We start from the raw sequence: 26291 nt of genomic DNA, 5'->3' as shown, positions 1-26291 counted from the left end.
TGATGTGAGACGGATTTTATATTCTCATGTCATCTGTCATGTGATTTAATTACAATGGCAAGATTTCTTTGCATTCGGATTCACTGCTTTAGAAATTAGAGATTTTAGTTTGATATAATATAATGAACATTACATAGGTACCTATTTTAAGTTTTTATCTTTCTTCATATTTTTAACTCTGTGACTTATATTCAAATTTTTGAAGCTACTTTTAAGTACAAAAAGGGCCACAGAGAATTTCACTAAAAGTAAAACACAAGGTCTTTTGCATTTTCCACAGAACTTATCCGAACACTAATCACTTCAATCATCCAGTTTCAATATTTTGCGCGATTATATTTTTCGAGTGACAATGGACGATTATATTACGAACTAAGACTTTCTCTTTGTTAATTTAGTTAATTATCGATGTTTATAACAACCAAATTGAATACTGACACTTTTGCGAAAGAACGGACCTATACAGTCCATGGTATGTAAAATAATATTTTGACCTTTCTTTGTACTTATTTCATATTAATTCCTATCGATGATTTGATTTTGAGATATTTTTTCTTGACCAAATTATTACAAAGCTCCTTACTATTTATACTATTTGTACAAAATTATCTCGCTTTAAAATTGTTTTGCGCAGTTTGAAATAATCTCCGTAACCCACTTTCTCAAAAAACAATAAACAGCTGTTTTATCGAACAGCTGTTTTCATGATTCAATTTGTTATAAATTTCAAAAAATAATTGATAATATGAAATTGATTTCTGCGTTTGTGTTGTGTTCATCGTTTTTTAATGTTTAATTGCTCAAGGAAGGTAGTTGATTATTTTTCATAGCCACATACATATTTTTCAACAAGAATATTGATTTGATGATGTAGCATATTTGACTTGTTTAGTTTGTAATTATCATTATATCTAAATGTTTAATATTGAACTGAATTTCATTATTATGTGTTTAAATTGAACATTTATTTTACTTAAATTACTCAGGTATACCCTACCATTCATACTTTGATTTATTTTTGAGTTGTAAATCCTATGGGTCTATGCATTTTAAAATTTTTACATACTTATATCCTAATATTGTATTGTAAATATGTCTTTATCCCTTATGGGAAATTCAGAGCCAAAAGTCTTATTAAGACTTACAGTCCATGTTCAGCTGTATGGCTTAACAAAGGAATTGAGATTTAAATAGTGAAAGGTTGCTAGCCCAAGAATAGCAAGCTAAAACAAGAAACCTAAGATTACCCTTTCCTGTAATTCAATTCAAGGTAAAAGTACCTTGCAGTAGAAGAAATGCAGCTGGTAAGTACATTCTCTATTAAACCAGCATGGAAGCATGCACTAGATAAAAATGTTCCTATTCATATAGTCGGTTTTTATAACACCTGGGAAAGAAATTGAGTGGTCCTGCTCTATAATGCCGGGAACCACACGGGAAGCAGGTGTACTGAGATATAAGTTTAGTTCAGACATCAGTGTCTCACAATCTTTCAATCGCAGCAATAAGTTTTTTTTCTTTATTTCCTTACCCCTTAGGGATAGGCGTCACATGTGTATGTATACTTATTTGCTTATTTATTGCCAGATGTCACTTGGGTGGGACAGCCTGCCACTTCTTCCACTTAGGTGCATACTCCAGCATCTTAGCACGGAGGATGCTCTGGCGGCCATGTCGACTTGCCGGCACTGGCGCAATGCCCTTTTGCTGTATGAGGGACATAAGTAAGTTTTTTTGGTACATACATACATATGATCACGTGTAAATCCCTTGTGGAGTAGACAGAGCCAACAGTCTTGAGAATTCTAATAGGCCATGTTAAGCTGTTTGGTTTAATGATAGAATTGTGATTAAAATAGTGACAGATTGCTAGCCTATGGTCTAAAAGAAGAATCCCAAAAAATAAGGGATATAAGCCTATCCCTTAGTCGCCTTTTACGACATCCATGGGACAGGATGGAGTGGTCCTATTTTTTTTTGAAGTAAGAAAGAAAGAAAATTTGTTTATTTGGTACAAAATACAAAGAACACATAAAAGATATGACAATTTATATTTGTACAAATGTACCAAATCCGGTCTCCGCTCAGCAAATGTCACAGTGTAAGAGGCGACGCTGGTATTCCGCGGATACCTTTGAAAAGTAAAAATTAAATAGACACTAAAACAACTAGGTAGTTTTCTCTGGCTTTTGACTAAAGTAAATTATCTACATTATTTAAGGATTTGGTGTCAGTATAATTGTATTTGACCATTAAAATTTTTATAACCTGACTAAGGCAAATAAGCTGGATGGCTTTTGTTTTAAGTGTGTTCTCCATTATTTATGAGTAATTTATCAGAAAATCACTACATAGTATAAAACAAAGTCGCCCATTTTGTCTGTAGTCCCTTCGTATGCATAAAACTTTAAAACTACGCAACGGATTTTGATGCGGTTTTCACTAATAGAAAGAGTATTTTCTCCGACAGGTTTTTATATATAATTGAAATACATTGAAACTATATTAGCTGAGTTATAGCGATTTATGTCCAAGAAGTCAGAAAAAAAATCTAATTGAAGATTGCATTTGTGCGTGCGCCGCTTATACCGTTGGATACAAGTAAGAACAATGTATAGCAAAAACATTGGTCTTTATTAGTTCTACAAAAAAGTCCGCGATGACATATATCCAGCTTTTTTATTTAAGTCACAAAAACTACTTTTCTGTATTAAAAAAACATTTAATTCGTTGGGTGATGTTTAACTGGTGATATAACCAATAATACATATATCCTTATCAAAATAAGTAAGTTCATCATCACGAGCATTTAATTTAGATTATTTTTGCAGTTTACAGTGTGTTATTTAGACATATAGTTTAGGAGATATCACGATATTAGTATAGGCTATTTGACAAAGTTCTAAAAACTATCTTAGGGTATTTATTTGTTTATAAGGAGCCCTACAAAAATACTTTTCTGCCTTTATTACAGCTATTTTATTAAAAAATCGAAAAAGAAAATGAAATATTCAAATATGCCGCCAAAACGCGTCTTTTAGCAATATGGCGGCCATGGCATGCAGTGACGTAAATTTCGTGTAAATATCATACAAAGCTTGTTGGTGTTTCGAAAAGTTTTGATTGTCTCTTGTTTTATTTAACTTGTGCCACGTCATATGTGTGAAAATTATTAAAATGAGTTCCTATAAATGTTGTGCAGTGCCTCAATGCACTAATACAACAATAAAATCTCCTACGAAACTGTTTTTTTCTATGCCGATGGATTTGAATATTCGCAAGAAGTGGTTTCAGATCATGATCTAAGATCAGTGGTTACCAAGATATACTTACATTGATGTTTTCACATTCCTCAGTTCGGCAGCATAGAAATCTGGATTGTCTTCTTCAAAGACAATCCAGATTTCTTCTTCCAACCATTAAGTATTGCGTCCACTTTTTGTAGGTTTCGACTGTCAGCTTTCGCGGTATTGGTTTCCATTATTAAATACTTATGTTATCTGAGTAATCCTGAGCGATCAAACACTTATAAAATCTTGAAAAATAATAGCGAACACTAAGGAACGGTACGATCCACAGTCTGTTTATGGATAATTGACGTCATAATAGAAATAGCCAATCACGTTCGTTTTTAGTCACGTGACAGCTGCATATAAAAACCTAATTTTCTGAGACGGATTTTGTTTAAATAATGCAATATTTTTATCTCGCGTTATTACAAATCGCTCCAAAAAATAATATTAAGACTGATGACATAAAAGAAATGTATATTTTTAATACAGTCAAATAGCCTATTGCGGCACGGTACGGGCCGGCCGCGGCGGCGGGGGCAGCGTCCCTATAAAAACGGTACATAAAAAATAAATAATATTAAAAAGTAGGTACTACGACTTTGATCTATACATATAAGACAAAAAAAAATCTGTACATTACTTAAATATTTTTTCCAAAAACTGATAGGGGGGGCGATCAAAGAAGGGTCACAGAAACCAAAAAACATTTTAATATTTTAAACGCGGTTAAGGGAAAGAGAAGTTATTGTGAATTGAAAATTAGTATCCAATATGTGTTGGTGCGTTGACTGTATTTGTCGAAGTAGCGGGATACACGCAAACGAAGTTGCGCGGGTCAGCTAGTTATATATAAGAAAAATTCATTAGTGACACGCTTCCTCAAAAATTCACAGCATGGTTTTTGTTTCAGGAAAACTTTGAAGTTGAAAGTGAATTACCTAGAAAGGAATATGTTCCTCGCGAGACTGTTTAGAAAAAACATTGAACAGCTTCATATCTATCTGGAGTGCACCGAGGGACAATTGGAGAAATTCCAAGATTACGTGCTGCCACAGTAAGTTTGTTTACATACATATATATAATCACGTCCATATCCCTTGCGAGGTAAACAGAACCAACAGTCTTGGAAAGACCGAAAGGCCATGTTCATCTGCTTGGCTTAAGATTGAATTAAATTTAAATAGTGACAGGTTGCTAGCCCATCACCTACAAAAAAAATCTCAACTTTATTAGTCTTTCTCTTATTCACCTTTAACTATATACAGCACCTTTCATTATAATTTAGCCGGACCATTATGGTTCCAACCATCTAGTGTTCGAGTTCAAAACCATTGATTCGCTATATGTTGCCCAGGCTTAATAGCTATACAAAAAAAAAATTTCGACAGCAATATTCAGAATATGTATGTACGTACCTATAAAAAGTATTAAATAAAAAGTTATTATAATTAAAAAAATCATGACACACAATTAAGTTACTTTATAAAAAGTAAGAAATAATAAAAGAAACACAATCTTATTTATCCCAACACGACATACTAGTATTTCTTATAAAAATATTACTCAATATAATATATTAAGTTACCTTAATTGAGTTTTTATATAATTATATGAAAACTCAATCTTATATAAAATATTTATTATATAAAAACTCAATCTTAATTAAGGTAACTTAATATATTGTATTGAGTAATATTTTTATAAGAAATACTAGTATGTCGTGTTGGGATAATTAAGATTGTGTTTCTTTTATTATTTCTTACTTTTTAAATTATACGTTTAGGTGTAAAATTACTTCAACGTCAAAACCAGCATGCTTTTGACTTACACAGGTAGGTACGTTACGGAGGGGTAGGCAGAGACTACATTTTCCTACTCGTCGCGATTCTCGCTTACTTTTTTTGCTGCAATATCTTGTCATGCAAGGTTAATTTGACCCGACCTTTCACCTTCACTAGAATGTTATTGCCACGTAGAGGACAAAAGAAACTGCGAAATTGCCATGTCGTAAATTGCTTATTTAAGGCCACTAGCTTATTTCCTTCGCCTTCGCGATTGTTGCTATAAATAGTTATAAAATTGACGTGAACGCGCCCTTGATAGTACGAAACTACCCTTGTAGCAAGCTAGGGGAAGCTTCTATTGTAATCCATACTCGTACTAATAAGTATTATAAATGTGAAAGGGTGTTTGTTTGCGTCTTTCTCATTAAATTAAAATCATTAAAACCATTGAACAGATCTCCATTATATACATATAGCGTGGACTACAGGGAATGACTTTTTAAGTTACCTGAGCCTTGGGTAAAGGTTAGTAATTCGTATTTAAATCATAAGCGGTTAACAAAATAATTCTATAAAGTTTCAGTTGTGTAGTCCTAATAGTCACGGAATAAAGTGGCTGAGACATACGGGCGGACAGATAGACATAGTGACGAATTTAATGTCTATGGTCTAAGGGTCCCGTTTTTCGCTATTCGGCTGCGAAACTCTAATAAGCCTTTTACTAGTTGTCTAAGTCATATTTATGTTTCTACCGCGACAACTTTCGAAAGCATCAAGGCAGATCCTTTATACTTTTTTTGTGGGCCAACATAATCGGTTTAGTCGTTTGTGAGATCTAAGTTTGCGTCAAACAACTATTCTATCCCAATCGTCTAGTTAATGAAACATAGCCAAGTTCGCGTCTTTCTCTACGTAAAGCTGAGACCTAGTTAGGGGGAGGTCCAAGGCAGTCTATTTTTGTCTGTCATCGGCACCAAACAATCGACTGTTATAAAACTATACTACATGTTTGAGGGACCGATCTCAAGTTTCGAAAACTAGATACTGAACATTTTATTTATCGGTTTGTAAAGTTTGTTTTATGACAAAAAAGTGTTATTAAATGATCACACATATTTTTAAGAGAAGCGCCCTTCTTTATTCATACATTTATAATATATTATGAATGATCAATATGTGCATAAATATATCATCGACGTACATACTATTGTGTTGTAGATTTAGGTACTAATCAGAAAGTGTCTGTGTTTGTGTCGTGTGGCTAATAAACTTGGGGATTCTTCTTTTAGGCGATAGGCTAGCAACCTGTCATCATTTGAATCTCAATTCTATCATTAGACCAAAGAGCTGAACGTGGCTTATCAGTCTTTTCAAGACTTTCGGCTCTGTTTACCCCACAAGGGATATATACGTGATTGTTTGTATGTAGTTATCATAAAGTATAATTAGGAACTTAATTTTCCTCAACTGTGTGTAAGACCAAAGACTTGTTACATTTTTAAGAAATAGTGAAGATTAGATATGTATTGATCCACACATTTGCAGGCCAGCAACTTCATATACTTCATTCGTCATATACGTAATGATATATCATTGACATTATGTTATCTGAATTTTAATGAATGTCCCTTGTTTTAACGTAAGCGAATCACGTAAAGGATATGTCTACTATGTAACTTTCTTTGAATTTTTTATTTCGTATATACTAACTTTCACTTACTCTCTCATCATACTGGATGTGCAGATATTTTAATTGTGAACGTTTAATATTGTTTTTATATTTTATATATATTTGTTTCAGGTTTTTTGATGCAGTGAAGCTCCAAGAAATAATATTCATAGGGCCAAGTTATATGCGGCTAAGTCAATATGTACCCTTTAAGTTAAAACGGTGAGTTCAAAATATTTATTTAAAGTATTTATTTATTATAGTTTTATTTTGGTAATAAATTTCCGTAATTTTTGAGTTACGCATTTGTTACAATCAAAATGCCAACCTTTTCAATTTGTAAGCTTGACCAGAAATATGGCAGAACTTTTAATGAGGGCATTATTTGTGCTGCTTTTTATGTAGAACACCAAATAGTTGTCATAGAGAGTGATACTCGTAGTAAGTTGATATTGATTTGATAATAAACCATCAAGTTTTGGAAGATGTATAGTAATAAAAGCCTTAAGTAAAAATAAGGTTATTTTTTTAGTAGGTTATGCCAATAAAAAATTAAACACTCTTTTTTGAATCATTCTTTAACAAAAATCTGTACCAAAATCCGTTATAGCTTTAAAGATCTAAGTATACATTCATTCTTAGAGACAGACGCGGGAAGCGACTTTGCTTTATACTTATTCATGGCGAGGTATGGTATATTTCTGATCGAGCTATAATATGCGTATGGATATTTTTTAATGACAATGTGCATTCGTCCACGCTTTGGATTTAAGATCTACGAGTATATGTCTAAAATGACGTCCGTTGAAAATGCTGCAGTGTAGTTTGTTCCGCCGCTTCTTCTACAAATGCGCTTTAGAAGCGGTAGTACAAGGTGTCTCAAAAGTAAGTTCACATTTGCTTATTTTATTACGCGAAAGCAACTATTCTGAGGGGCGCGGGGGGTATGTCAGTCGGTAGTCTGGCTCTTGGGAATTTAACCGCTATGGAGCGTTTCTCTGGTGCGGACCGTGCGTTGTGCGTACGTGAGTTTTACAAAAACGGTAATTCGGCAACTGTAGCGCGTAGAAAATTCTGCAGTATTCGACATATTCGTCACTTAAATGATGCGCCTAGCACTCGACTCATTGCAAAATGGGTTAAGAAGTTTGAAGAGACTGGGTCAACTCTGGAGAAACCAAAATCTGGGCGGCCAAGAACATCAAGAACAGCCGAAAACGTGGATAGTGTTACTCAGTCTATTCAAGATGATCCAAACCTCTCGATTCGGAAGCGTGCTGTTGCTTTAAATGTGCACAGATCTTCATTATGCCGCATTTTACACAAAGATTTAAAGCTGCACCCGTACAAAGTTCAGTTAGTGCAAGAACTGAAGCCTCAAGATGCTGGTAGAGGCTTGCCTTTGTAAATCAGATGATTGAGCGCTTTCCAACGTTCACCAACATCTTGTTTTCCGATGAAGCCCATTTTCACCTGAATGGGCATGTAAACAAGCAAAATTGTCGTTACTGGAGTGCAACCAACCCAAAACAAAAACATCAGAAACCGCTACATTCACCCAAAGTCACCGTATGGGCAGCGATGTCGGCGCGAGGAACTATCGGCCCTTACTTTTTTGAAGATGGAAGGGGACGCACACTTACAGTGAATTCAGAGCGTTATGTGGAGATGTTAGACGAGTTTTTCGTACCCCAACTGCAAAACTTTTCTGGTTACAACCAAAGAACATGGTTCCAGCAGGATGGAGCCACTTCACACACGTCCAACAGATCTCTGCCTCGAGTTCGAGAAATTTTTCCGAACAAATTAATCTCCAGGCGAGGTAACATAAATTGGCCTCCACGGAGTCCCGATTTAACGCCTATGGATTTTTCCCTGTGGGGATATGTCAAATCAAGAGTTTACGCTAATAAACCGACTTCCCTGGCACAATTAAAAGAAAATATCCGTCATGAAATGGCAGCCATCACGGAGACTACCTGCCGAGCTGTCATAGGGAATTTTAGTGCCCGACTAAATGAATGCCGAGAGCGCAACGGTTTACATTTGGACGATGTTATTTTTAAAAAATAAATTCCCAAACAGTGTACTTCAATATAAAATAAAAAAAATTTCAATAAAGCTAAGACTTTTCTTTTAAAAAAAGATTTAAATGTGAACTTTCTTTTGAGACACCTTGTACTTATGTTGATGGCAATAAGCGATACCTTGTATCCTATTATATAAATAAATGTATTTCTATTGCTGTATTGACGGCCTCTGTGGCGCAGCGGTAGTGCGCTTGTCTGTGGCACCGTCGGTCCCGGGTTCGAATCCCGGCCGGGGCATGATGAGAACTCTCTCAGATTGGCCTGGGTCTTGGATGTTTATCTATATAAGTATTTACTATAAAATATAGTATCGTTAAGTTAGTATGTCGTAACACAAGTCTCGAACTTACTTCGAGGCTGACTCAATCTGTGTAATCTGTCCCGTATATTTATTATATTCATATTTATTTGCTTTTTTACAGAATAATAACGGAAAGTCTAGTCTTCAAACACATACACAGCCTGAAGAAACTGGCATTTATTGGCTGCAATGTGGCCGCAGTGACGGACGAAAGCGAAAGATATACAGTAAGTGTTCTTATTTCCTTAGATTTTAGTTTTAAATTCACTCGCTCTCATATCAAACCGAACGAGATTTGTATCCTAACTAATATTATAAATGCGAAAGTAAGTTTATTTGTTTGTATTTACCTTTTCACGGGTTATCTACTGAATAATTCTATTTGAAATATCTCGATCATATATATAATTCGAGATATTTCTGAGAGTCTAGAGAAGGACAAAGGGTACCTTTAATCCCGGTAAAAACTATAGTTCCCCTGGGAAATGCCAAAAAAAATCTGTATTCATTTGTAGGGTGGCGTTAAATTCGTCGCCTTTTGTAGGTGGCGCTAAATTAACGCGAGCGAAGCTGTGAGTAGAATATAGTATGTTATGAATACATGAAAATTCTTCTCTTCCAGCACAGACACGTCGAACATTACTCTCGACCATTGTTGTTCAGCAGTTCTCCGGCAGACGCCATTTTGGCCAGGAGCAATGTGGACGCCATGTTGTTTTCCTCATTACAAGTAAGGATATATCTTTCACTAGGGGTTGCCCGCGAATTATTCCGTTGTAAAATGAATAGTTTACTGATAATTTCAATTTAAGAAGCTGTAGCCAAGTTTTCCTCCCTAGGAGAGGTGGGGGGAGAAGTTTATACAAGTTTGAAAGTTAGACCAAGTCAAATAAATCTGAGAAAACCGAAATCAAATCAGAGTTATAAATATACAGACTAGCAGAATTTCTAAAAATCATATTTTTGCCTTCTGTTGGTCATATAGAGAGATTATCCTTTATCGATATTTGGGTAATATCTTACAAGGATAGATATCGATAAGGAATGGCGTTAGGTCAGGTCAAGTCAAAACAAATGTACCATAAATGTGTACCACCATAATCATAAATGTGTACCAAATGTGTAAAAAAGTAATGATTGTGGGTGAGGCGAAAAAAGTATGCAGCAATCGCGGCGAGTGGAAAGATACAGTTTCTCTACCAACCCCTTCGGGAGAGAGGCGTGATTTTATGTATGAATTTCACAATATCTCCTGTCTTAATACATAACATAATTAATATAAATTAATTTACATTTTTCAGCACATAATCGTGGAGTATGACCAAGTGACAACAGAGGCGATCGAGTCTCTCGCGCGACTCAACTCGTTGCGCAACTTATCGCTCAACTTAATTGGCGAACGTAACTTGACCCTGCGGCCGATACGCTGGCATAGGATCAGAGAGGTCTTTGGTGGTCGGTTGAACGTCGCCGTTAATATTGTGAGTTTATATTTTGTTGTAAAAAGATAATTTAAATTATTTGGAATTAAGAAAAGTTTCTTTAAAGTTCTTCTTTTTTAGTTTTAGTAAAAAAAAAAATTTTTGTAGACGGAAACAGGCATACGTCTTAATTGCTAATAAATGATAATGATAATACCTACATTACGAAATTAAAGAATATGTTATAGCTGTTTTCATGAGGAAACCTGCACATTTAGGTCACTGGAAATGATCCACTATCGGTTAGGTTTCTCTACAAAAGTTGCGGAGTACTTACAAAAGATAGGAAACACCATATCTACTCTATCCAGGATCATTCTCAAAACGCGCACCCCGGGCTCCTCTGCAGGGAGGTGAGGATGTAACCGGGACTGAAAAGAGAGAAGATTGGTATTATTTAGTAATAATATATTTGTTTCAGATATCCTTGCCATCAAAAAAGTTTAAAGACGTGATAGAAAATGTTCTAGTCGAAGGATTACCTTTAGTTTCGCTGAAGGTTTTATATTGTAAAATGGTGAGTGTGCACAGATTTAGAATTATTTGTAGGTATAGTGATCAGGAAGTGATTTCATTTGCTGTAATTGATACCATACCTGGCTACATCGGAAATTAAAAAGTTTTAAATAATAACTCAAGAAAACGAAAATAGTATAACCCAAAAGGTTTTCAGTAGTCAGTCTTGTTATACAACTGTATTGTGATTAGGTAGTTATTTTATTTGCTGTAAATGAAACCATAACTTGCTATATTCCAAATTCAAAAGTTACTTAAAATAATAACTCAAGAAAACAATAAGAGTTAAGAATCCAAAAGGTTTTCAGTAGTCAGCCTTGTTATGGCTCCTGTTATACAACTTCTTCAACAGGTCGGTTTATATTTGACGACTAACTTTTACCCGCAGCTAATCGCCCGAGCGATTAAAGCGCCACCTACAAAAAAAAAACGATGTTTTCGCAAATTCCACGAGAACTATAGTTTTTAGCGGTGTGAAAATTACTAGGTCCTTTTCCAGATTTTAATTTACATATTCGTAAAACTTTTAGAGGATTGGTATAGTAGATAACGCGTGAATCTATGCAACAAAAGAAGTTTCAATAAAATCGGTTCAGTAAGTTGCTGAAATTCAGACATGTTTTTTCAATTCATGTTCAGTTACTATTTCTAAACCGTTATATATTTATTCATTCATTCATATTCATATACATATCAATATCCCTTGCGGGGTAGACAGAGCCATTAAAAAGAGATAGGTTATACGTTCAGCTGTTAGGCTTAAAGATATAATTAAGATCGTAACATATTTATATATACTCGTATTTATGAAATATATTTATTTTTTTTTTTTTTTTTTTTTTTTTTTTTCATTTATTTTGGCACAAACAGTCATAAGTACAAAATAAAATATCTTATAGAACAGTATACAGTATTATAGACCAAACAGTGCCGATTTAGTAAAATTTATGTAGATACACATTGTTTTTAACTGTAAAATAAATACATATATAATAAATTAAAGATGATAATTGACAAATTCACCGTAAAATTCATTTATAAATTCTTCATAATTGCAGATAAGCGTTCCTGTGTTGGAGCACCTAGTCCAGGTGTTCAGGGGATGCTTACAGGAGCTGGTGTGGGCGGACTGCCCCGCCAACACCGAGCAGAGGACTTTCGTCAAGGGGTGGCATGTGAGTGTCTGTCTGTCTGTGTGTCTGTGTGCGGCCTCTGTGGCGCAGAGGCAGTATGCTGTGTGTGTCTGTTGTTAAGAAAAAGTATATTTGGTATGTTATATATAATAAATTGCCAGAGAGATTTAAGGATCTAAATTTTTTAAACTTTAAGAAAACACTAAAACTATTTTTATTAGAAAAATGCTATTATATAATAAATGACAATTTATGATATACCTAATGTGACAATTTATAATTTCCTTTTTATTTGTTTTTTTTTTATGAATGATCAAATATAAATGTAAACAATATTTTGTGACTGATAATCAACTATTGTACATCCTCTCCAGGATAAAACATAGTGATACTATAAAGACATGTAACAGATCTGTACGACTTACCTATGTTTTACAATAAAATTTTGAATTTGTAACATCGGAGGTCTCGGGTTCGAAGTCCAGTTAGAGCATGATGAGAAAGAACTTTATCTGGTTGTCTTCGGTATTGGATAGTTGTCTATATAAGATTTTATTATAAAATATAGTATCGGTTAGTTAGTATCTCTTAACACAAGTCTGGGTACTTCGAGACTGACTCAATCTGTGTTATCTGTCCCGTATATATATTTTTTTCTTCCATAGCTATATGTATCTATTTGTCTATCTTCTTTCTTCCTCCAGGCTTTGGTCCCGGTTGCATCCTCATCACTCTGGAGAGGAGTTCGCGGGGTATGCCATTGACCATGGATCCTAGATTGACTGAGTCAGATTTTTACACGAAGCCAATCTTACCTCTCCAACCTTTTCAGATAAAACTGACCCATATTGGATCTATGGTTACACATCCACTTGCCTGAATGTGCAGGTTTTTTCACGATGTTTTCCCTCACGATAAGAGCATCGGTTAGTACGCAAACTAATGTACATAACTTGGAGAATAGTCATTGGTACATGGCCGCATATTGTACACAGTGTGGGATTTGAACCAGTGCCTTTGTGCTCAACACGCGTTTTAAACCTTACCGATTCGATCACCGACGATCTATCTTCTTCTTCTTCTATATCTGTATATATTTATATTTTCTATCTATTCTAATATATATATATATATGTGTCTATTTTCTTTTTCTTTATATACATATATAAGATAAGTCCTTCAAAAGTTGTTTTATGTTGCAGTACACTATTTATAAACACTGCAAGTTATTACTTTATTTTATGTCGGACGTTAAGAACTTAATTTTCAAATACTATTCTTAAATGTTGGGAACCACACGGCATTGTTACGAACTAACGGTATAGATAGGTAAACATGGATATTAATGTGTACGTCCCGTTTCAGAATGTGACGTGTGAAGTGAATCCGTTCATAATGTTGTGCTGGCAATGCACAAGTCTCCGGAGGCTGGCCGTGCACGGTGAGTTGTGTGTTTTGACACGATTGTAAACGATACATACATACATACATAACAATCACGCCTCTTTCCCGGAGGGGTAGGCAGAGACTACCTCTTTCCACTTGCCACGATCTCTGCATTGTAAACGATATGGTGCCATAATTAATTTTGCCATGTGGTTACCGGAACTTAAAAAAAGATGATGGTTCGTTCCGTATTTTTTTTCTCATGGATGAAGTAAAAGGCGACTAAGGGATAGAGGTGATCCTTTGCGTGGTACAGAGCCAACAGTCTCGAAAAGACTGAAATACCACTTTCAGCCGTAGGGCTTCATGAATGGAATTAAAATGAAAAAAGTAACAGGTTGCTAGCACATCACCTAGAAGAGGAATCCCAAGTTTGTAAGCCTATACCTTAGTCGCCTTTGGGAATATGTACTGGGTCTTGGATGTTTATCTATATAAGTATTTATTATAAAATATAGTATAGTTGAGTTAGTATCCCGTAACACAAGTTTCTCACTTCGAGGCTAACTCAATCTGTGTATTGTATAAAAAAAAAAAATCTGTTGTTTAAAAGTGCGGGGAGCCACGCGGCACTTGCGTATTTAGTCCAGCTTTGAAAAAATGCTAATTGGTAGGTATCATCATATAAAAGTGACATTAGCAATAAATATCTCCTATCTTTTGCCTTTTGAGTGTGGAGGGAAAGGTCGGAGTGGGAAGACCTAGACGAACTTTATCAAGTTAAGGACGTCCTGGTGAAGGGTCAGGTCAAGAGCACCCGAAACCGCCGAGCTTGCATGAAGAGAGTTATGAATATGGAAATAGTTAGTCTCTGCCTACCCCTCCGGGAAAGAGGCGTGATTTTATGTATGTATGTATGTATCTTTTGCCACCATATGATTTTGACTACAATTTCCATTTCAGGCTACTGGTTCTGGCAGTACGACGTCGTGGGGTTCGTCCGAATGTGCAGTTCCCTCAGGATCCTGGAGATATCGTCCGTGTACGACCGCCCCGAGCGGCTCTCCGTCAGCCAGTACGGGACTTCCGCTCTGCGGGTGCTGGTCGGGGATTTACATCTCAACCCCGATATGAAATATATCAATGTAAGTTTCAATATAGTGTAGATACATGCATACATATAATGTAGTCTATATCCTTTGTGGGGTAGCGGGTTAGAGAGAGTCTTGGAAAGACTGATGGGCCACATTCAGCTGTTTCGCTTAATGATAGAATTGAGATTGAAATAGTGACAGGTTGCTAGCCCATTGATTAAATGAATCCTAAGTTAATAAGCCCACTATCCTTTACTATGTAAGTTTCTCGTATACATACAATTAATTAGTCGCATGAAATTTTGCAATTTTTGCCCATGAATGTCTTTGAAATATGTTAATACCCCTTTTTGCTAAAGAGATAAAAAAGGTCATTCAAGGAAATTTTTATTTATGGCTTCCAGTTTATAGTCGTCGGTAGATCTTATCTTATAAACTTGATCTCCCTATGGTTTTAGTTTGTATTAAGTCAGGTTTCTCTGTCGTTAACTGTACCTATCAGTCACAACGGTTCGATTGCCAGTCAGGTTAAGATGAGAAATATTATTCCATTGGAATTTTTATTGAGAATATTTTTTTGATGCCTGTGATTGGAAATGTTTCATTCCTTTGTAACATTCGATTTCTGCGTTTTTATTAAAACATGATTCAATTAGAAGTGACATTAGGTTACTCTTAGAAAAATCTCATTTTGCTCGAAACTACACTAAAGCAATATAACTAAACAGCAAGTGAACGAGTACGCGAACTTCAAATACCAGCCTCTATCCTGGTCGTCGCTTCCCGCGGGACTCCGCGCCCGCGCCTCGGCCCGGAAGCGAACCGAATACATCCTGCAGGAAGTGGCCTCGACGGGCGTCACGTAAGTGGAGGGGGAGTATCGCGCGGGGGATTGGGGTCAGAAGGGGGATTGGTGGCAGCGGTGGGATAGCGGCGAGCGGTGTACTCTTGCCCATTTTTATTTTTCTCCTTTAGATACGTAACCAGGGTAAAACTAGGTTTCGATAAATTTGTGTTACATTTTTTACGGTGAGATATTTAAATCCGCAATTCTCAAACTCCGCATTGATTGTGTGTCGATGTGGATAAGTAGATGTATGGAAGAATTCGAATAATACACATGTGAGGACGATAATATTTGCAATAATTTTATACCCTGGTTAGGACAAATCTTAAACATTTCAACAGTATGTCTAACTATAACTTCTCTCTTGTTTATAATTTTGTCTAGCATATTATCTTATTCGCCAGAGTACAAAGCGAGCCGACAAAATATCAACAACATATTATTAGTTGAGTATTTAAGTACTTGTATTTTTTTAAATATTGAAGTAAAAGTCACAAAATAGACTTCTAGCGTTGACCGCTGATTATACTATAGTCTTCTTGATGATTGAAATTTCATGCCAAAACTGTGATAAAGGAATGACTTCACCAAATATTATAATTATGTCACCTTAGAATTTTAAAACTAAGAAAAATCAACAAGGTGAATTATCAATTGAGCATAGGAAATATTATTTATTACGGTGAAAATACAGATGTAGTAATGTGTTTTGCTACATAGCTTGCATTAACATGAGGGTAAGGCAGAGACTATATGTTTCCAATTAAAAGGAAGATTGCGTTATTAAAAAAAACATATATTTTTGTATAAATATAAGTACTTATAGATTCAACAATTGTTCTTCCATCATTTGTAAGATCTTTCTTCAAGAAGGTCGACACAAAAATCGATTTTGACAAAAACGTCGACGAAACCGTATTATATTGACTTTGATGACGTTTTATATAAAATTATAGTGTCAAAATTATCACGCTATATAAAATATGAATATGTACTTATATATATGAATATAATCGTAAGGATAGTCATTTAGTGCAGTGGTGGCAGCCAAGTTCTGGATATTTATGGTTTTAATGTTTTAAACATTATTTACGTTTGTCCAAGACTGTATTTTTACGATTATATTCAATTTTTGTCATTTTATCAGCCTAGTGAAATATATGACATCGCATATAAAGCATTACATGCTTTAATCGGATATAAATGTATGCAATAATATTTTAAAATATTTGCAATAACCACACTAAAATGTGACTGTTGCGGAATGAGCAATAAGAAAATTACATCGATTGTTGAAACATATTGCAAATATTATAAAAAATTTAAGCCAGTTTCAGAAAATTTTTTGATCAAACTCTGAAACTATAAGCTTATAACATCATTGATGATATTAATAATCTACTATTATAAATATTAAATTACATCTAAATTTAGAGAAAATGAAAAACTTGCATCTGTTCTTTGTAGTAATTCTTTTTTAATGGGATAAATTAAATATACATAAAATTAAATTTCCAAATATTCTTCGTGAAATATTATATCTTCGCAAATCTTAATAAGGAGAATCAAATATTTCAATTGGGAAATATTTATAGTACTCGAATATATTCTATAGCGCTGAGCAGATGCAAATAGAATATTTAAGTAGTTCATAAATCTACATAATATTTACACAGGTTGCAGGACAGTATAACAGTGTTGTAAAATTAAAATAAAACATTGCAAGGATTTCTTTAGCACCGAACATTTTAAATTTGTACAAAATCGAATGCCCAATGTTAGTGGTAGGCAACCTGTGTAAATATCTTAGATTTACATTTGCGCAATGATTTCTTTTAATACGCAATAATTTAGATTTAATAAGAATATATTCAACATAATTCTCCTATTTTATAGTTGTTAATTTCTTATTGAGACATAAATGGTTAAATTATAATGCGTATTATCTAAGTGGTATTGGGTTCTAGATATGTAATTCTTAAATAATATTAAAGTACACAAATATTATTCATTCCATTTAAATGTGATCAAAAATAAATATGAAATTTCTCAAATTAATCTGATTAAATTTAATTCGCTAAAAATTATATATAGTTGATCACGCGTGGGAATCAGCAATCGATGGCCTAAAGTTATTTTATATTTGTTGCAATTTGAACGTTGTATTTTGACCTAAAGTTTTAATATTTGTACAACCTTTAAAAAGAATCTGAGCAATTGGTAAAGTTCCTGACTCATGCGTTTTCAAAACACATTAAGTTTATTTACAATTCAAAAATACATAAATATTTATATCGAAATAACATATTGAATCTAATATTTTCATCTAGATGTTTTATCACGCGTTTGTAAATAGCTTAAAAATGTTTTCTCTATAAAACAAATGTATATAATTAAAAAAAAAAGAGCAAAACAAAGAAAACTCGCACCAAAATATAATAACGTGTTATGTAGCCCACCTTACAAAAACTAACATCGCTTGATCCGCAGGTGGAATAAGACGTAGCATAGAGAAACGCCGAATAATATGTTTACTGGCAACATTTCTCAAGTCGCGAATTTATCATGTAGTTGTAATAAATGCAATGTTACTTTTGTACCTAAATCAATGAAAGACTGACGTCGGACACTTTACTATTATATGATAACATTTTGATAAAATTACAGATCTTTCATCATCGACAATAAATAAACTAATAATACTTTATTTCATACTGAACTAAATTTTAATTTTGATAACTGATTTTAAACTTTTGCTTATAATTAGTGTGATTTTGATTATTGAACATATGTATTTTGGGGAAACAAACCTTGTGAATATTTTAGTTTGCAAAAGACAATATAATGACATTTGTTGTCATAATTTAACAAAATTGTCTTTCGATGGCAGGACTGTAATTACGATTAAAAAATACACGGAAGTGTATTGAGACAAGTCACGGGGAAATTAAAAAAAATCCCCCAGTCAAAATCTTAGTGTTCGATGTCAAATTAAACATCTAGTCAAGGGGCCGCTGAGAAATTTGTAAATAACTAAAAGACGCGGTCTTCGAATGGACATTGCACAAAATAATTGACAAAGTATTACAAATACATAATTTATATCAACTTTATAGCTTTAAGGGAACAATCTCGCGATACTGTATCAAATACAGTGTTAACAAGTGCCACTGCTAGCAAATTATAAGAACGTTTATACCAACGAGTAGATTTAGGCGACACGATGCAGTAAGGAGAGTTTTAAAAATCTTAACAGGCATTTGTCTGTCAGAATATTGTATCGCTTTATTTTATTATATTTATTATATGAACATATAATTGCTGTAAGATTTCGGTTGTTATTATAATTTTTAAAAACTTTATATTGCGTTAATACTTATTTTTAATATTTAGCATTTTACAAGTTGGAAACGAACGACACAGACCATAAATTTAGAAAAAAATGCGTGACGAAAACAAAAAATGTACTTTTCTGCAATGAATACTGACAAAGAATTGTATATTTATATTGAAAGTCCAGTCAAACACGTAGGGAGAAGGCACGGTTTTAAAACATTTTCCGCGAGGAAGAACTTTAGCAGCTTATTCATATTTTTTTTTTTTTTTTTTTGTAAAGTCCTCATCGTAACTCTTTCAATATTACAAATGTAAACACTTCTTTACTGAAGAGCTGCTATTTGAAATGAAATTTGTGTTTTCAACTTGGGGCGCAATACTGTTTTAACGCGGCTCTGTCCTTAATTTTAATACGAGTTACATAGTTTTACATATTCTAATATTGCCAAAAATAACGGACTTTACGCCTTACATTAATCGTTTTAGATTCCTTTGGTAATTCCTTCGGAAATCGTGTTTGGTGTTTACGAAACTTTAAAAACATTCGCTTTTCTAGCTGACAGGCCATAAAACATGGTAAAACAAATAGAGATCGGATAGTCCTAGCGTGATAGTCTTTGTGGTTTGACTGAGCTTATATTTAGGGATGAGTCTCATTAGAGCGGCTCCATCCGTGCTGCATGTACGAGTATTATAACGCCAAGTGTTATAAAATCAGGTAACGCGTGCGCACAATAACAATAACCTTTGTGTCGATGGAGTGAGAGCTAACAAAACACGGATCTATACACTGTGTTATCAGTTGTTTCATAAATAAATTCACTTCCTGTGCCCCGGTCCGTGCCACGTCAGACGCCCCGGGCACGGCTTGTTCTAATGAGACTCGCCCCTTAGAATACTGTTAAATTATTTTTCAATTAAACCGTATGATACATGTTCCGTCCCCACGCACTGTTGCATTTGAACCAGACTGAAAATTGCTTACCCTTTATAGTGCAACTAGATCAACTGAAATATACGAAATGTCACTTTTTAAAAAAAACACCGGTTATCATGACGTTAGACTTACTTAGTTACTTTTAGCGCATAAATATATTTATATTAAACAATATATATATATCTTACGTTGATATTTCGCACGAATTCTGTTTATTATAAGTTACTAGACAAAGCAAATTCTTGACAAGATTATAAAATTTGAATAACTTGTAAACACAAATTAAAACATCGTAATTAATTGATATACATAGTTGGTAGCGAATATTTCTCAGGTCTGTATAACTTCGCATTATATTCCGATTAATATGAAAAAAAGTAACGGAAAAAATGCTATTGAATTAAAATATTAATTTGTATGAAAAAAGATCTATTTCACGTATGATTACTTTTCGATTAATCGACATCAATTCCAGTAAAAAATATATAATATACATATCAAAACACGGGATTTGTGTTCTATGACCACTATATTGAAAGTGTAATAACCAGTTTTATAAATTATAAAATGGATCCCGTATTATTATTTACGTCAAAACATACTTATTTAATTTTACTTAATTATTTTTAAAAGACGTTTCAAATAATTGAGATACTATATTACTTAAGATTTAAATGTTAATAAAACAGAAATCTCAAAACAGAGTCACGCACAAACATTGTAATTTAAGAGTAAAGATGCAGACACTCAAACATGCCTTTAAGCAAATTGATCAATATTGTTGCTAATTCAAACTAGATCCATAGTATTTTCAACTTTAGATATTAAAATCCCTAATAGAAGGGCTAATATAAAATATATGATGCTTCAAACCCTTAGTAGTAAGAACTCCTTAGATTAGAACTTGTTATTCACAAAAATATATAATATTATAAAAGAATCTTAAAAATAATTTCCTTAAAATATTTTTATGACATTTATAAGAAGTTCGACGTGAGTGAACTCATATTATGTAAGGCAACGAAGAGACTTACCAACAACATTCCCTGAGACTGAGAAACGAATAGAAGAGGCTAAGAGATCAAATTACAACTTAAAATAACAAAATAATCGTAAGAGGTAAAACTATATTGAATCAAAACTAATGAAAATAATGTATTTAATTTATATTGTGATAAAGCGAATACAACCAGTCTTAAAACTGGGCATCATTCCCGCCTCTTAAATATCGCTTTCTTTATGTTTAACTTTGTCCTAATGAATATTACAAATGCTTACATTTTCGGTTAAAATTTCACCAGGTTAAACTTGCTTCTCATTAAAATAGCGACTGCTTTTTAACTGCAGAACACATTTTCAATACAAATGTTCTTTTTTTTTTTAATTTATTACCATTTCCTATATCTGAAATTGTTCCAATATATAAACTGTATTTGTGATATTCTTTAGGACAGAGTAAGAAGAACAGTTTTTACCACCTAAGACTTCAATAAGGCTGTGAATCCACTCGAATTCGGTTTGGCTATTGTTGTGGCAAAGATATCATCTGTGTTAGAAAATCGAACGAATTTATATCATATAAAAGGACGATACTTCCTACAATTGCAAAAATAAACAACTATTTAAATTTATATTATTAAATACTAGTCCTTGTGATGAAAGAATGTTGTTCGTCCATAATTTAATTTTATTATTCAGAAAAAAGAAATTATGAACGAATAAATTAGTACTTGGTTGAACCGAATTGCCTAGAATTAGACCAAAATCGTTGTACTTATCCATCTTAATAGTGATAAATAAAGGGAATGGGAAAAAGAGAAAATCTTCTCTTGAGTGATAAGTTAGAACAACTGTGTGAGTAATGGTCCACTTAAAAATCTTTTTATTATTTATCATTTAAGTAAAAAAATCTACTTATAGAATGAAGGTTAGTGTAAGTGGACCTTAATATTTATGAAACTTTTTGAGAGTTTATTTGCGTTTTAAGATCTGAATAAATTTTATTTTTTAAATGTTATCAAAAATAAAACTTTTGTTTGAGTGTTGTGCCCATTTCTTATTATTAGCGGCAATGATAATATTCTTGTGTAAAGAGCATTATTAAACTATATATATTTATATTAGTAGTTGTTTGTCAGACAGTCCACTCAGAAGTGTAATAGCATGTAGCTTTTGCATTATAGATTCATTTAAAATCGTTATAGTGTCATCATTTTTGTGTACAATATTCTTGCCTTGGATACTCTAAATGTATTAGTGAAAAATACATGTGTTTTTAAATATTCAAATTTTGAAATTCGCTATTAAAATATTGTTTCCCTCAACTATCTTTATTGTTTCTCATTATAAAATATTGTACTAGAGATTTATAAATGTTTAACTATAAATATATATTGATTGATGTGTTGATTCACGATTAAATTTCCTTTGAATTCTATTTTCCTTAAAAATTAATAGAATATTGATATCTGAATATAATACAAATAAATATGATTTTCTAAATTAATCAATATTTAGGCCGACAATTCGTTTTTTTCGAAATTATTCCCTTTTTAATGTTACTATTTGAAATATATCATTGTATGTCACGATTAAATATATTCATATGTGTAACTTATAATTTTGTTTTATTCCACATCATTATTGTTGTCCCTCCATCATTAAATAAATACAACAATTATATATATAAATTTGTTTGTAAAAAAATTGTAATCTTCGGAAATACTCGTACTAAAACGGTAATAAATTCTTTTTCATCATTGAAAAGGTATATTATGTGCGGGTGTTAAATGCTTGTATAATGGCAAACCCGTGGCGCGCCGCTAGATAAACATTTTTGCATAGATATTATGCATAAAAAATAACAATGTATCGCACTGCTTCAAAATTAATTGATTACGACTATGAACTTGGCCAGTCTTTTTTCAATTTATGTTTTCGGAGAGCTGTATTATGCAGGAAGTTTATGTTTGTTGGTTTAGCCATTACGGTATTCAAAAGAAAAATAATTCTTCCGACCAACAGCAACAAGATAAAGTGGCAAACATTGGTAATGAAGAAGTAAATTATGGTTTATTAGTTTTAATTTTGTTCCTTTGTCTTTAGAGGTATGGGTATCAAGAATCAAAGTTTCATATCGCACGTAATACTTGACTCATTACGTGTAGGAGTTACAGGCGCAGGCGCAGGTGCTTCTTGAACGTGAAGGTATGCTCCTACACGAGTGACGGCCCGAGCCAAGTTTTGAGATAGACCGAGATTGAACTATGGTCTTCACCCAAAAATCTTATGAAGATTTCTATGCGCCTTTTTTCATAGCAATCTATAAGTGTCCGACGATGTAGAGTCGCAGGTTGTATTTATGCTCCAATCTGTAGAATAGAAGCTGCCAGCGCGATTAAGAAACTTTTGGCTAATAGCGTAGCATACTTCGCTGTACTTGGATAATGTCTTGTGGCGTAGAAATGTCGCTACAAGTGAATAATAACGGCATAATTGTTTATTCTTACACAATCTTCTCTGGTGAGCTGTCATATTTATTGCACAGATAAGCGTTGCATAAAGCGTCAACTATATTTATCAGCTTGCACAGCAGTACAGCTAGCTGGGAGACAGTTGGTATGAGACATCACTCAAGCAAAATATTTCTGTGTTAATGTGTTTCCAAGAAATATTGAAAAGCGAAGTATCTGATTTACTTAACCTTTGGCGCCTTCTGTGTTTCTTACTTGGAGCAGCCCCTCTGTACGCTATACGCTATGGCCGGATCTACCTACACGCTCAGGTAAGGTTATGCTTTCTATTATTTGTATATTTAGGAACGATTACTTAAATTTCGGTGTAGGTGGTTATTAAATAAGGCAAAATAATTTTAATGATGTGCGGGAACTTGACCTGCTTACACGCTGCTATGATTTAAAAAATTTCGTAACTTGTTTGAGTGAGGAAATAGGAATTTTATATTGTATTTTTTTTCTAAGATGATCATAATTCTTTTATTAAAGACAGGCAAGTCTTCGTTTATAATCGTCTGAGGGAAGAGGTCGTTACGTTCCCTTATTTTTAGGCAGATTTAACCAAAAGTAAAAATAGTCGTCTCATCTTTAATTAATTTATTAATGTCATTTCAATTGTTGTAAGTATTTTAGGACTATAGTCAAAATGTTGTACTTTATTGTGTTGTAGAGTCTACTTATTAACATAACCATAACCAAGTTTAGAACGCCACTGTATCATTTTGTGCCATGTCATTTTTCTTAGCTGGATCAGAGCTTACAGTAAAGAATGGTGTGCGGTTGTAAATGATGTCATTAATATCGTGTACAATAAATGGCTGCAGTTGTAGACGGCACTTTCCCAGTCGTTATAAATATTATTGAGCTATTAGAAAGTGTCTAATGTCTTTAAATGTAAATAGGTACATACAGACAGATTTATTCTTAGATAGGTATATCAGATAGCTATAACTATCCGAAAGCATTAATGCGTCGAATTCTGTTGGTTTCTGCAGTTACAATCTTTTGATAAATCTTTTGATAATTCCGGACCTTCAAGTTTTTGGGGAATAAGTTACTAAGTATTTTAATTTTCACAGTAATGACGGCAATGGAAACCTTCGTTATTAAATTTGCCCATTCAGGCAATTGGATGTTCAACTATGATCCGATAGGGATTAGATTACGCAAAAAAAATTCAGATCGGTAGTCAGACGGGAGTAAAAAGAAACACTAACGACTTAAGACACTATTTACGTTGTCTGTGTACTTATTGCCACCTGGTAACCCTCTACGACTACTATTTCTTGAACCACAAGGTTACCACGTAATCTACGCATTTAACAGGGAACAGTTTTCTCAATTAGGAACGTTCTTGACAAATACTTAACCGATGTCCACTTCTTTTGTATCCTAAACAATAGAAGTTCCAAGTTTTCCTTCAAAACATTGCTTCGATGCTCCAAGGTTCAGACGTTTTGTCTTGAATCCTACATTGTTTGTCTCTTCTAAATTTTAGTGTTAGAAAGAGAAGAAACACATATTGTTCCAACGTGGGAAATCTAATGAGTCACTTCTTTAGGCAGAAGAGTACTGAAACATTTCGCAATAATGCAAGTACTACCTATACTGTTTAAGGATGCAGTTTTAAAACGATTTTAAAAAGGTTAAAGTTTGTATGTTTCTCGTTTTGTATTTTATTTTATTGTAACACACCACATTTGATTTCGTATGGATCTTCGATTTGGTACTGGCTTTGACCATGGTCTTGTCAAGATCAAATCACTGATTACTGCTTACAAACCTCATTTCATATTAACCCAAAATAATTTGCTTCCTTCTCTCAAATCGCTTCCTACCCGATTGTTTCAGTCCGCAGCGGGGCTATTCTCGTAAATAAATACATATCATGTCTACATTTATATTCTAGTAAAACCGAAGATATAGAAAGAGAGAAAAAATAAGAATAAAGTCTTGTCAACATTCATTAATAACCCAACTCTTTTTTAAAGGCAGTAATGGTGAAATCGTTAGTTAGATCAAGTTATTGTCAAATGTGTCTAGTCCATTACTCATTGAGTAACAAATAGTTAAATACGATTGGGTTGGGCGACTGGTTTGGTTCAAGTCGATTAATCGACAAAATGCAAACAGTAGTCTGCGATTAAGATATTATATTTAACCTGTTTTAAAGTGGCACAGTATTGATAAGTTTATGGTAAAATAGCCGAATGGTCGAGGGGTCGATTTTCCCTGCAAAGATTACCTAATCCATGATCACCGTCAAAAGACGCACCATTGGTTCCCCTCCAGAAAGGTGAGGATGTAACCGGGACTAATGCCAAGAGGAAGGAGGAGTCGAATGGTCGACCGCTAGATTGATAATGAATCCTCCGATTTAGTTTTACATTAGACCCATGAGCGCAGCCGCAGGAAATGGATTAAGGACATCATCTTATCATATGGTTTCCTTCCATCCAAATGTTGACTGGAAGAGATTGCATTAGCGATAAGTCCGCCTTTGTACCATCTCTATCCGTTTTGTGCTGTTTTGTATGTTTTACTCTTATGTTGCAATAGAGTTTTTTCTGTCTATCTATCTATCTATCTTATTCACCATCATGGGAGTGCCGCGCTGCTCTCGCGTTTGCTCTCTAACAGGGCACCCTTTCTTAACTCTACAGAATCTTTCAAAATGGCGGTATGTGCAGGTATAAAGTCGTCAACTATACGCCATTAACCAACCCCAAACTTCAGGTTATGTTAATTAAATTTCCTTAGTTCAATAAAGCGTTCATCTGCTTGCGACATAACAAAACAATGTAACCATTACGCACATTTACGACTCTGTCCCATGGAAGACGTACAAAAACGTGTTATTCTTGATGTAACGCGAACAAAACCCACGCATTCTTAAAGGTCGCTGCTCC

The 26291-nt window shown here is 33.7% G+C and overlaps 1 protein-coding gene across 1 annotated transcript; it reads left to right on the top strand.

The window, feature by feature from the left end:
* The first annotated feature begins 305 nt into the window (after positions 1–305).
* LOC106138457 (uncharacterized) lies at positions 306–22407 on the top strand. The gene is made up of 12 exons (XM_013339611.2): positions 306–472; positions 1588–1724; positions 4204–4347; positions 6879–6968; positions 9259–9364; positions 9760–9867; positions 10439–10618; positions 11040–11135; positions 12193–12309; positions 13633–13708; positions 14617–14798; positions 15476–22407. Exons 1-12 carry the CDS (start codon positions 470–472, stop codon positions 15611–15613), a joined length of 1377 nt encoding a protein of 458 aa, XP_013195065.2. The 5' UTR covers positions 306–469; the 3' UTR covers positions 15614–22407.
* The last annotated feature ends 3884 nt before the right edge of the window (positions 22408–26291 follow it).

The sequence above is a fragment of the Amyelois transitella genome, chromosome 26, assembly GCF_032362555.1.
Source record: "Amyelois transitella isolate CPQ chromosome 26, ilAmyTran1.1, whole genome shotgun sequence".
Taxonomy (NCBI): Eukaryota; Metazoa; Arthropoda; class Insecta; order Lepidoptera; family Pyralidae; genus Amyelois; species Amyelois transitella.
This window is presented reverse-complemented; position numbering and strand designations above follow the sequence as displayed.